General features: G+C 37.4%; 1 protein-coding gene across 1 annotated transcript; it reads right to left on the bottom strand.

Annotated features, from left to right (window-relative positions):
- Window positions 1–703: 703 nt before the first annotated feature.
- Window positions 704–10,381, bottom strand: LOC108705586 (protein kinase C delta type-like). The gene is made up of 9 exons (XM_018242480.2): window positions 9,761–10,381; window positions 6,931–7,037; window positions 6,124–6,291; window positions 5,662–5,753; window positions 5,089–5,151; window positions 4,178–4,316; window positions 3,049–3,240; window positions 1,905–2,033; window positions 704–1,417 (listed from the first exon to the last, which is right to left on the bottom strand). The coding sequence occupies exons 1-9, from the start codon at window positions 9,936–9,938 to the stop codon at window positions 1,307–1,309; spliced, it is 1,179 nt and encodes a 392-aa protein (XP_018097969.2). The 5' UTR covers window positions 9,939–10,381; the 3' UTR covers window positions 704–1,306.
- Window positions 10,382–12,374: the final 1,993 nt, after the last annotated feature.

Genomic DNA, 12,374 nt, shown 5'->3' on the forward strand with positions numbered 1-12,374 from the left:
GTAGCAATGAATAATTAATATATTAAGAATATATTAAGAAAAGGCACTTTTTCTGAACAGCCCTGGCAAATTATTTATATTACATGGGAATTTACCCTCCACGAAAGTCATGTAAAAAGGAAAGCTACTATTAAAAAAGATGTAGGGGGTTACAATATATTTATATTATCTATATAACCATTTTAACAGGAAATCTAGCTCCATTGGTGGTATAGCTATATGAAAGGTTTGTATAGCCATGAAGCAGATCTCCTTAGCCACTGTACAATAGATGTTATATCAGATGTAATATCCATGGCTACAACACAAATAATAAGGGTTGGTACCAGTTACACGATAACTTGCCTGTGCCACTGCTTCTGTCCCACTTAGTAGCTACTGCAAATGAAAATTCTGTAGAGGTTGAGGACAAAACAGGCTCAAAAACTGCAGATACTTTGCTGCAAGTTGTTTCGAATAAACCTTGCAGCAAAGTATCTGCGGTTTTTGAGCCTGTTTTATCCAGAACCTCTACAGAATTTGCATGGCTACAACACTGAAGTGTGGCAAATGCTTACCATAATAATACCAGCTTCAAATTGCTGTACCATAACTTTCACCACCTGGCCCTGCTTGCTGCATTTGACCCAGCATTTACTAGGCTGAACATACTACCACCTGTACATAAGAACTTGGAAATATAGATAAACCTTTGATTAAGATTAAGGATCTTTAACTCCCTGGACAACAGATTATTACTATAGGTGTTGCATTTGTTACATTCTAAAACTGTACATTGTCTCTCAAACCCAAATCTGAATGAGTGGCTATGTCCTTGGCCCACCCAAACCCTACCCTATGGCCAATGGTATAAGGGGTAATTTTAAAATAAAGGCTTGCATAGAGGTTGTCTTAATTCCTAACTGTGGTGGGGTTTTGACTCCCTTTCCCTACCTCCTCATTTGTGATCAGGTTAGGGGAAAGAGGGGCAGGAACTTGATCCATCCTATTTAGATGATGTCTTAGGATTCTTATGCAAACCACTTAAAATTGCCTCAGATCCCATAGGCTTACCAAGGACATGACCCCTCATCAGAAGTAGGGGGACAACTGCACAAAACCTTAAAATATCAGCATAAATAGCACATTATTCAATAAACAAATAGTGTTGCTTGTGGTGGTAATGATGGAAAGTGAGCTGTATGTGCAGCTAGTTATACCAATGGATGACTTACAGGTACCAAGTCAGCAGGCATAGGAATGAGTAGATACAAAGTTGGCATAGGATGTTAGTAGCTAAGCCAAGACATCACAGACTTACTCACTCCTACCAGCTGGGATTCAGATATGTAAAGCATTTGAGGATGGTGTCATCTGAATCTTTAGTGGTGTTGCATTTGAGGAATGGCAGGTTGGCAGTTGTAGATTCAGGGTGATTCTGAAAGATAAATATAAATTGTTAGTGCAATTGTTGCTATACAGAACACACTACAGGAAGAAACTGCTTTACATCAGTATTTCCTAGGAAATCCCACACCTCTAGTTACCAATTAATCACAAGGCTGTTAAATCCCAGGGAAAATGTGAAATATATATAAATGCTGGATGAGCTTAACCCACCTCAAATCAGAAAATAGTGAATGGAGTATTTAAGATACAAATATTAATATTATTGTTTCTAGGGCTGCAAGATCCATTCTCCAAATTATGAATATGCAGAGATTATAAAAATGTTGTTGAAAGCCAATGCTCATATTGGTAACATTTGGCTTGTTTGGCTTCTTAATACTCACTTTTATGTACCATCTAGTTGTATGAATATACTTTAATAACTTGCCCTACTGCTGCAAACATACACAGTGCTGAGGAAGAGCCAATAAAGTCTAAACAGAAAGGAGAAGTACATCCCATAATCATTAACTCACATCTTCCAGTCGGATTGGTGGTGGAATCCTTTGACGTTCAACATCCTCCCAATTGATATTCTTATAAAGTGGATGTTCCCTTATATTTCCATTCACTCCAAGACGTTTGTGTGGTCTTTTTTTGAGAAGCTAAGAAAGAAAAAAATTGTTGTTACACAGTTGTTTACATAGCATACTACTCCACTTTCCCGTACATAGCTGTGGCCAGAGTAGATTAGGTGTATGGCACAAAATACCACATTTTTATGTTGGGCTATTAGGTCTATGGTACACATGAAATTTCCTCCACTAGCGGAACAACAAGGAGGATTTTGCTAAACACAGTGAGCTATTACCTGAATTATTGGTCACAGTTAATTCCAAACTACTAGCTGAAATTCTTGCATGTTTTAATTTTTAAAATGTCTTTATGTTTGAGTCTCTGGGAATCATTACTGCATTACTGCTTTTTGCGTTCATTAATATAACATATATATTATAATATTCCCAGCATCACATCACCCGTAATTACAGAAATAGCATATTGGGAATGTCTTTTTGCAAGAATCAAATTATTCAGAAAAGTCCAAAATGTGACCATTGTTTTTTGTTACTGATTTACCTTTCTTCTTTAATAATAATTCTCCCATCAGTAACACCAGAATAAAATATGCAAGATAACCATAACTGACCAACTACTACAGAGAAAAGGGCACATGTATTCTGTTCTATAGAGCAGGTACTAACAGGTTTTTCCTTCCAAATAGTTGTTGGAGAAAACACACAATATGTATCTGTTGTTTTTTCACATTCGTATTAGTTTGTGATATCTGTTACAGAGGTGACAAATTAACCTTTCAATTAAAAAGCCTCTACAATAAAAAAAAAAATGCTCCAGTAACAGGCACATCCAATGCACAGGGATCTTTCATGTTGTCACTACATCATAAAACTGGCCTGTGTCCATGTTCTGATAAGAAAGACTTTTTATTATCATTATCATCATTTATTGACTGTACATGGTTCCAGCAAGTTACATCTGAAGATTTTGGATTGCTGTCCAAGTTGCTATTGTGGTACACCAATGGTGAGTGACCCCTGAGAGTTGTGAAAACAGAAAATCCTTGCAGTTTGTGTGGCCAATGAACTAATTGCCCAAACCCACCTTCTGAAGGAGATCTTGCAATGTTGCACTCATCCATTCAGGAAACACCGGCTTCTCAGTGAGGATGGAACTTTTCACATCATGTTTGCAGCTGTCGTCCTCAAAAGGGGATCTTCCAGTGGCCATTTCGCTGAGTATTATCCCAAATGACCACCAGTCTATTGCTGCATTGTACTTCTTATTAGCTAGCATCTGAAATATAAAGAAAAGATGTTACCAAATTGCTAAATAAATTATTTTTAACATCTGATGTATTTCTTATATACTGTATGAGCCAAGAAAAAAATAGTGATAGCTCAAGGAAAAAAAAATAGAAAGATACTTTGCAAAATTTAAATACATTGTAAGAGTTGGCAGCCTATAAGGACCTGAGATTAGTGTAAGGGCTGGTGGTCGCAGGGAGAAGTTTAGTAAGGACTGAGAAAACAGGTACTAGGGAACAGATATAGGGCAATGCTTGTATTGAATTCAGACAGGACAGGTACAAAAGGCAATGCTGGTAACAAACAAGGCAGGCAAGGTTGGCACTGCTGGTACAGGCAATAAAGATAAACAACCTTTGTGCAGTTGTGGAAGGCATAAAGACACGGCATATATGCCATAGGTCCAGCAGAGATGTAGCCTTACAAATATATCACATTAATATTAGTAAGATATAATGCTGCTTTATTCACTTACACATAATCAGTAAGAGCTCATTTACTAGTGCAATAGGCAAAACTGCAATAATCAAAATGCCATTTACAAAGATACTGGTGGCATGGATAGTCCTCTATACTTATATTTTGTGCCAGTTGCATCTGCTTTGCAGAAAAAGGTGCAATGTTAACAGACAAAAAAGAGCATTGAGGAGGTGTTACTGTATAGGGATCCCTTTGGTGTTGCACCTTTTGCACACAGCTCAGTTGCACCCAACCAGCATTACATGCCAGCATTGTGAACAGCTGAAGAAAAACATGAATGCTCCTTATGGGTGATTAAGCAAAAGGATGGCAAATTAGCATCCATGTTGGTAAAGCTAATGCTCACTTTTTTACCTTTTCAAGTCTAGTAAATAGTTTTCTTTCAGCAATCCTGTATTTCCCTCTGAAGTGAATAGATGTTTTAAATATACTGAACAGTTTCCTACCTCTGGGGCCATGTACCAGCTTGTTCCTGTTTTTTCACCGATGGTATTGTCATCAAAAACTCCTTCGGCTGCAACTCCAAAATCAGCAATCTTCATGTGTCCTTCACAGGTAAGCAGGATGTTTCCAGGCTTTAGGTCACTGCAAGAGAGAGAGAGAGAATGAATTCATTTAGTGGCTGTTAGTAAATGATAAACTGTAGCCCTTCTATCATAGTGTCACATCCATTTTAGTTCCCTTCGCTCACTCCATAACTGCTCAGTTACGATGTTCATATTCTATGACTGCTTAATTACTTTATTCTCACTTCAAAGCCCCTCAGGCACTCACAGTTATCCTTCCATGATTTTTTAGTGTTCTTCCAGTCTATAGCCATACCAATTCAGCCCCACTTGATTCATATCCACTCACATGTCTGGAACTGGGATCCAAAATAGGCCCTGGCATTTCAAGCACACAGAGGCCCAAACAACCCCTCACAGGCCCAATAAATAGTGACTGTCTATGGCATCCCTGCTGGCATTTGCCAGAATCTACAGATTGCCAGTCCAGTCCTGCTCACTCATTCCCTCAACAAATCTAATTGACCAGTACCCTCACTCCATATACTCATTCTGTTCTTGCTTCCTAGCCAACCCCTTCCTCTAAGCTCAGTGATCTCCAAAGTCCCCTTATGAAGTGTTACAGAAAATAATTTCTAATCTGCATGCATTGGTACAAGTATCAGTATTCTGCAGGCGCATCTGCATATGTAATGTGACCCTCCCTTTTGTACTTTCTTCATTCAGATTTCAGCCTACATATAACATCTGCCCACACCCAAAGACCACAGCTACAGGAATATAGGGCCAAAACATATATTATCTTAACAATATAAAATATGCAGACACAAGAATATCAAGCGTATACTTACCGATGGATGATGCCTAGAGAATGGAGATACTGAAGTCCACAAATCAGTTCTGCTGAGTAAAAGCTGAAAAAAAAGACTCAAATTAATAGCTACACTGAATACGCAATAATGTTTCCTTACACTGCATGAGTAGAAATGAAACAGACAGGCCCATGTTCCTCTCCCAGCCTCCCCTCATGACTATAGCACTGCCAAAGGCCAGCAGCAATTTATTTATGGGGTACATAGATATCTTAATCCATTTCTAGAGCTCAAATACCTGTGTCTGTGGTGCAACGTGTGTGTGTGTGGGGGGGTTGTAAACATGCAAAAACATGGCAGTTTGCCCCCTGTTTTTGTGTCTCATAAATGTTTCATAACCCACTGTATCTAACTATAAGTGTATTGAAGTCCACTGAACTCTCATGAATGTGTCACTTATACAACATTGTATGCCCTTTTTTTTTTCAGTTTTGACAGTGTTACCTCAGCTACCTCCTAACTCCGTTTATCTGATGCCTTTTCACTCTCACATTGTTATATATCTGTAGCATCAATTCCTTTTGATGCTGTCACTAGTACATAGTTACTTACATGATGTGTCTTTTTTTCAGATGATGCTTGATGGACAGAAGATTACTGAGGCTGCCTCCCCCTGCATACTCCATGACGAGGAAGGCGTATTGCTGAGTGAAGAGATAAAAGGGAAGAGAGTGAAACACAGGAACTAGAAGCACAAAACTATCAAGTGTAATGCAGGCATGTCCCTCAACATAACTAAATACAGAAGAATAATTATTTACTAATCAGGAAATATGCTTAATTAGGCTTATAGTGAACATAGTCATGAGTAAATGTAAAGTGCATGTAATAACAGCAAACAAAGGGGCCTCTTATATGGCTTTTGTTGCCCATATAACTAAGAATGTTTATGTCTAACTGCATTAGCTATATGGTTAAAGGTATGTAGCTGAGCTTTGGGGAACTGGCAACTAGTGAACTAGTGAAACTGGCAACTAGTGAACAAACTGTATGGCAGCATTGGAAGTAACATACGTTGGTTTGGAAGGCTGCATAGCCATGGCACAAGAATGGACTGCCGGAAGTAACCTTCAGGATTCTGGCCTCCTTCTGGATCATATCCTTCTGCTCTTCCTTGGGTGTCTTCCTGATAACTTTTACAGCCACACGTTCTTTTTTCATTTGCGTAGAAGCCAAAAACACCTAAAATGCAAAATAAAAACAATAGAAGGTTAATTGATGAATTAATTTATTAATTGCTCTGTGCACCTTCACATTTACAAGTTGCTAAATACCAGCCCTTACTGGACATAGAATATTTTTTAGTTATGTGGTTGTTCTCAAGAGTATTTTACCTTGCAGCTCACCTGCAGAGCATGTCATTGGTACCATAGCCCATATCTTGAGTTAATTCAAGGGACTGAATCTATTCTACATATCAGCTATTCTGGTTGGCTGGGCTGCCATGGTACCATGGAATCTACCACTGGACCCACCTTTAGAAGAATTCTCTTTAACTCTTATTTGAGCTGGGCCAAGGAGCTTCTGTTACATTTTCCATGTTTGGAAGAGTTGGCAGTGGACTTAAACCAGGTTATACAAGAAGGGTAAGGAAAAACTAGCTGGTCTGTTGAGCTGCTCATATATTGTACTGGAGTACATAGCACAACATACATATTTAAAATAATACCCATTAATTTTTAGTAATTGTGCTGCCTATCTATATGTCAAGCCCTAGCCCTTATCCTTATGTTAGAATAGTAGCTACAACTGTTAACACCCACAACCCCACATTTCTCACTCTTTTCCTCTATTATTGTAGATAATACAGAGGTCACTTACTTTGCCAAATGAGCCTCGGCCGAGACCCCAGTGGAACTTGTAGTTGGTTAGCATGTGTTCCGGCAAACTTTCAGCTTCAATACGCCGTCGCTTCTGGCTGTTTCTTTCTTGAGTGAGAAAAAAAAAGTGGAAATTCATATAAGTACCACAAGCAGTTAAGATTTAAAGTTTCATTATATGGTTAGATTACATGTCCAATTTTTTTAGTGTTGGATATCAGGCAGACCTTCCACCAGGACACAGTAAAATCTGGAGGGTCATGGGGGTGGTGTGTATAGATACAAATAGGTCAAAAGAATCTTATGGTGTTTATAAATATTCATCTAAACAGCCAGTCCTTATCTTGATTTTAAAAAATATGATTTTTAAAAAATATAACTAAACAGAAACTACTTTTATTACTTATGGGAAATGCGCCGAACCTGGCAATGCAATAGGCAAAATTATACTGGATTTAACTACTTTTTTTTTTATTGTGCAAGGCTCATAGGTTTGTACTAGTATTCAAAATAAATCCTGGCATTTCAAGTACACAGAGGCCCGAACAGTCCCCCACAGGCCCACTATAAAGTGACTGCCTATGGCATCTACATCAGTCCCTTTGGCATTTGCCAGAACACAAAGGGGGTTATGTAATAAAAGGCACTAAGTTGCCCAGGAGCAGTAACCCATAGCAACCAATCAGAAGGTATCATTTACTGGCCACCTGTTTAAAAGTAAAGATCCTATTGGTTGCTGGGTTACTGCTCCAGGGCAAACTTAGTGCCTTTTATAGCATATGGGAGAAAGAGTTCTACATCCTAAACATTTAGGGGGTTATATACCAAAGGTTGAATTTTAGAGCTATGTGAGCCTAGACCTCTAAAGAATTTGAATGGTTTCTAATTTAAGAAAAAACTCAAATGTAAAAAACAACCCTGAAAACTCGAATTGACCTAGTTTTCAGCAGGAAAAAACTTGAGTCACTCGAATTGATAGTTTTTGAGCGAAATCCACCAAAAAACTTTAACATCATGAAGGTTATTAACATCTTTAAATGGTTCAAGGGACCTCTGCCATTGATTTCTACATGACCGACGGGTTTTCAATGGTGGATTTTTGGATGCAAGCTATTTCCAGGGATGGGGTATAATAAATCTTTTTTACTCAAAAATACAAATTTTTCATGGGAAAAAACAACTCAACCTTTTAAGGGGTGGTTTATCCTTACAATAATTTATAGTATGTTATAGAATGGTCAATTCTAAGCAATTTTTCAATTGTATTTAATTTTTTCTTTTTTACAGTTATGGAATTATTTGGCTTCTTCATTTCACTCTTTCCAACAAATGCTCTGTAAGGCTTCACATTTGGGGGGTTATTTTGAATGCCAAAAACTCAAAGAATTCGATTTTTTTTATTATGAAATGGAAATTATTTGTGAAAAAGACATTTGAACTTTTCGGGATTTATTATTCGGAAAAAGTCAGAATCAGAAAATCTGACATTTTAGATCTGCAGAGATTGTATATAAGTAAATGGGAGATGTCCCGAAAATATCCTGATCTGCCCTGTGTTTCATGCAATAATCCAAGGTTGTCGTGTTTTTCGGGCAAAATTCAGAGTTTTCGGGTGGAAAATCCCAAAAATTTATACAATTTGAATTTTCATACAATTTTCCAGATTTTTTCGTTTTTTCCCAGCACTGGAATTTTTTGAAAACATGAATTGATAGGTGAAATAATGTGCGGATTTGGTCAGAGTATATTTCAGAAAATAATGATATGTATTTGGATTTTGATAAAAAAAAAAAACCCTTTCTGTTATTGCTACTCGTTCTATTTAGGCCCTATCCTGTTCATATTTCAGTCTCTTATTAAATCAATGCATAGTTGCTAAGGTAATTTGGACCATAGCAACCAGATTTTTGCAAAAAATTGCAAACTGGAGAGCTATTGAATAAAAAGCTAAATAACTCTTGTTCTGCATTTTGTTTTCATTCAGTGACAGTTCTTACCATGTTCAATGTACAGTATTTAATACATAGAATACCAAAATAAAAAAAATTCTACAACCATTTTGAACTCTGTATTTGAATATTTGAAGTGAGCATGGCAGAAAAGCTATATGTAGTCAATCATAGTACAGGTAAGGGACCTGTTATCCAGAATGCTAGGGGCCTGGAGTTTTCCAGATAATGGATCTAATACTATGGGCCATAACTTAAGACTACTAAAAAGTCATTTAAACATGAAATAAACCCAACAGGCTGGTTTTGCTTTCAATAGGGATTAATTATATCTTAGTTGGGATCAAGTACAAACTACTGGTTTATTATTACAGAGAAAAAGGAAATCATTTTAAAAAATATAGATTATTTGGATAAAATGGAGTCTATGGGAGATGGACATTCCGAAATTCAGAGCTTTCTGGATAATGGGTTTCCGGATAACAGATCCCATACCTGTACTAGATTACTAATGATTACACGGTCAGCTGCCAACTCCTATGGAGATACTGTAAATGCAGATATAGAGGGTCATACACCCACCAATATACCCTTAAAAACAGTTGCTGTTTTATATGCAGGTTTTCTTTCTATGCTGTTTAAATAGAGGGCAGAGGAAAGGCAATGGTTTACAACTGTCCTTACTTCACTTGGATTGGTATATATACTCAGCATGGTGAGATATAAAATACAGACAGTGGAATTTGTTAATAACTTACAACACCCAGTGTTTGAATTGAAATACAAACCAGTATTAAAAAATCAGCCCCAGTACTAGTGTTATAAAATATAAATATGTAAATATTAAATGCCATCACATTTGTTTGTGAACAGTTTCCTTACCTTCTACAGTGGCACTGTCTTCACTGCTCCTTGATCTCTTTCTGCTGCTTTCTATATTCACATGATGGTCATTGGCAGCAATACTGATGTTATCCTCAAGTTTGATCTTCTTCGTCATCATTTCTTCATCTGTAGTCTTCTCTTCTTCTCTTCGTCTTTTCTTGGATACAGACACCATGCTTGCAGTAGAGAATATGCTTAAAAGCACTTTCCTCTACGCAGCAAGGGGTATTCAAAGAAAGCACAAGAAATCTCTCTGAAAGGCAAAATCTCACAAAAATCTCAATAAATCGCACTAAAATCGCAAGGGCAACAAAAAGCACTGAGTCTCTCATAAGAAGCTCAACCGCTCTGAGTTGACCAGTAGTGGTAGCACCCAACTGTTACTTTGCCATTCACAAGATGGCAGCTTTCTGTGTGTATACAAGGCGGCCATGACACCACAGCAGCCAACACCTATATCAGAAGTAGAAATAAAGCATGTGATGGTAAATATCATTTTAAATGTTAGGAGCCAATAGTAATAACAGATCCATCCACATATTGTACAACTTCCCTATGCCAGATATGCAAAATTGCTTTATTTCCAATGCGCTGTATTCTGCAACAATTTCAATTAGCATTGCTAAAATCAAGTCATGTGCCATTAAATACTTATACATATAAAAATCAGTATTTGAAGGACAAGAACCTGTAAAAATATATTGTAAGATGTTTATGAGTGACATCTTCATTTTAGCAGGAACCACTTTTAAAGACATAATGGGCCAGATTCAGCTTGATGATAAAATCTTATTGTCTAATTCAATACAGCCAGGTGCAAATCAATGTCAAAAACATATCTCACTGGTTACCACATGAAAACTCTATGGGGAAAAACTGGAAATGAATTAGGAGCAACATTTTTCTCCTCAAATTGAATCTAGCTCCTAAGTGTTCATGTGAAACACTATTTTCTCATGGAATGGAATCTGTCCCAATATTTAATTTGTTACTAAAATGAAAATGTCCTTCACGCAGACTTGTTATAAAATGTATTCCATGCATTAACTGCATCGCAGAAAATACAGAGCAAACCAGGAGAATCATAACAGAGAGCTGTCCCATAGCTCCTACTTCCTCAGCTTAGTTCGTTTGAAAAATGTTCTGGACTGGGTCACCTTTATGTTTACTTTTAATATGTTATAGAATGGCTAATTCTAAGCCACTTTTCAATTGGTCTTCATTATTTATTTTTTATATTTTTTTTAATTATTTGCCTTCTTCTTCTGACTCTTTCCAGCTTTTAAACAGGGGTCACTTCTAAAAAACATATTCTTTGGAAGGCTACACATTTATTGTTATTGCTTCTTTTTATTACTCATCTTTCTATTAAGGCCCTGTCCTGTTCATATTCCAGTATCTTATTCGAATCAATGCATAGTTGCTGGGGTAATTTGGACCCTAGCAACCAGATAGCTGACATTGCAAATGGAGAGCTGCTGAATAAAAATCTAAATAACTCAAAAACCATAAATAATATAAACAATTTCAAATTGTCTTAGAATAAGTGATGGGCGAATTTATTCGCCAGGCGCGAATTTGTGGCGAATTCCCCCGATTCGCCACTGGCGAATAAATTTGCGAAACCGCAGCAAAAATTCACCGGCGGAAAAAAAATGGACGCCGGCGCATTTTTGTCGACAAATGTGCGCGAATCTTTCAGCGAAACGCCACAAATTCGCCTATCACTACTCAGTATATGACTACGTCATACTAAAAGTTAATTTAAAGGTGAACAACCACTTTAAGGCTCTAACATGATTTTCCAGGGATTACAGGATGGAGACCCTTTGTACTAGTGATGTGTGGGTAAAAAAAAAGAATGAAATCCTTCGAATCGAACAAAGGATGGGGGTCGAAAACTGATGGGGAAGGTCCCCATAGGCTAACATTGTACCTCAGTAGGTCTAAACTGCCGAAGTAGTTAGTCAAAGTTTTTTTTAAAGAGACTATCGAATGGTCGGATAGTCGAACGATTTTTAGTTCGAATCGTAGTCAATGGTCGAAGTACCCAAAAAAATACTTTGAAATTCAACGTTTTTTTACTTCGAATCCTTCGCTCGAGCTTAGTAAATGTGCCCCAAAGTGTGCACATGGTATATTTAAAAAATCCTCCATCTTAATGTCAACGTTTGAGTGGGTCACCACAAAAAATTGTGGAATGTTCTCAGGAAAAGGTGTTATTTTTAAATATTCATAGTTATGCCCAGGAAGCAGGCCCGGACTGGCAATCTGTGGGTTCTGGCAAATGCCAGAGTGGCTGCTATAAGGTGCCATAGAAAGTCAGTATTTAGTGGGCTGCTGGGGGCTGTTTAGGCCTCTGTGTAACTGAAATGCCAGGGCCTATTTAGGCCTCTGTGTAACTGAAATGCCAGGGCCTATTTTTATTCTCAGTCCGGAACTGCCAGGAAGCCTTATTTTGCATATTTGGATTCAGCCATATGAGCTGGAGCACACATTTACTCTCATAAGGAAATGTTATACAAAATTAAACATTGCCCTGCAGTGGCTAAAACATCACCAAAACAGGTATTTGCTTTTGGGTCATCATACCTGGTACTAAAAAACATTT

Source organism: Xenopus laevis, chromosome 1L (genome assembly GCF_017654675.1).
Source record: "Xenopus laevis strain J_2021 chromosome 1L, Xenopus_laevis_v10.1, whole genome shotgun sequence".
NCBI lineage: Eukaryota > Metazoa > Chordata > Amphibia > Anura > Pipidae > Xenopus > Xenopus laevis.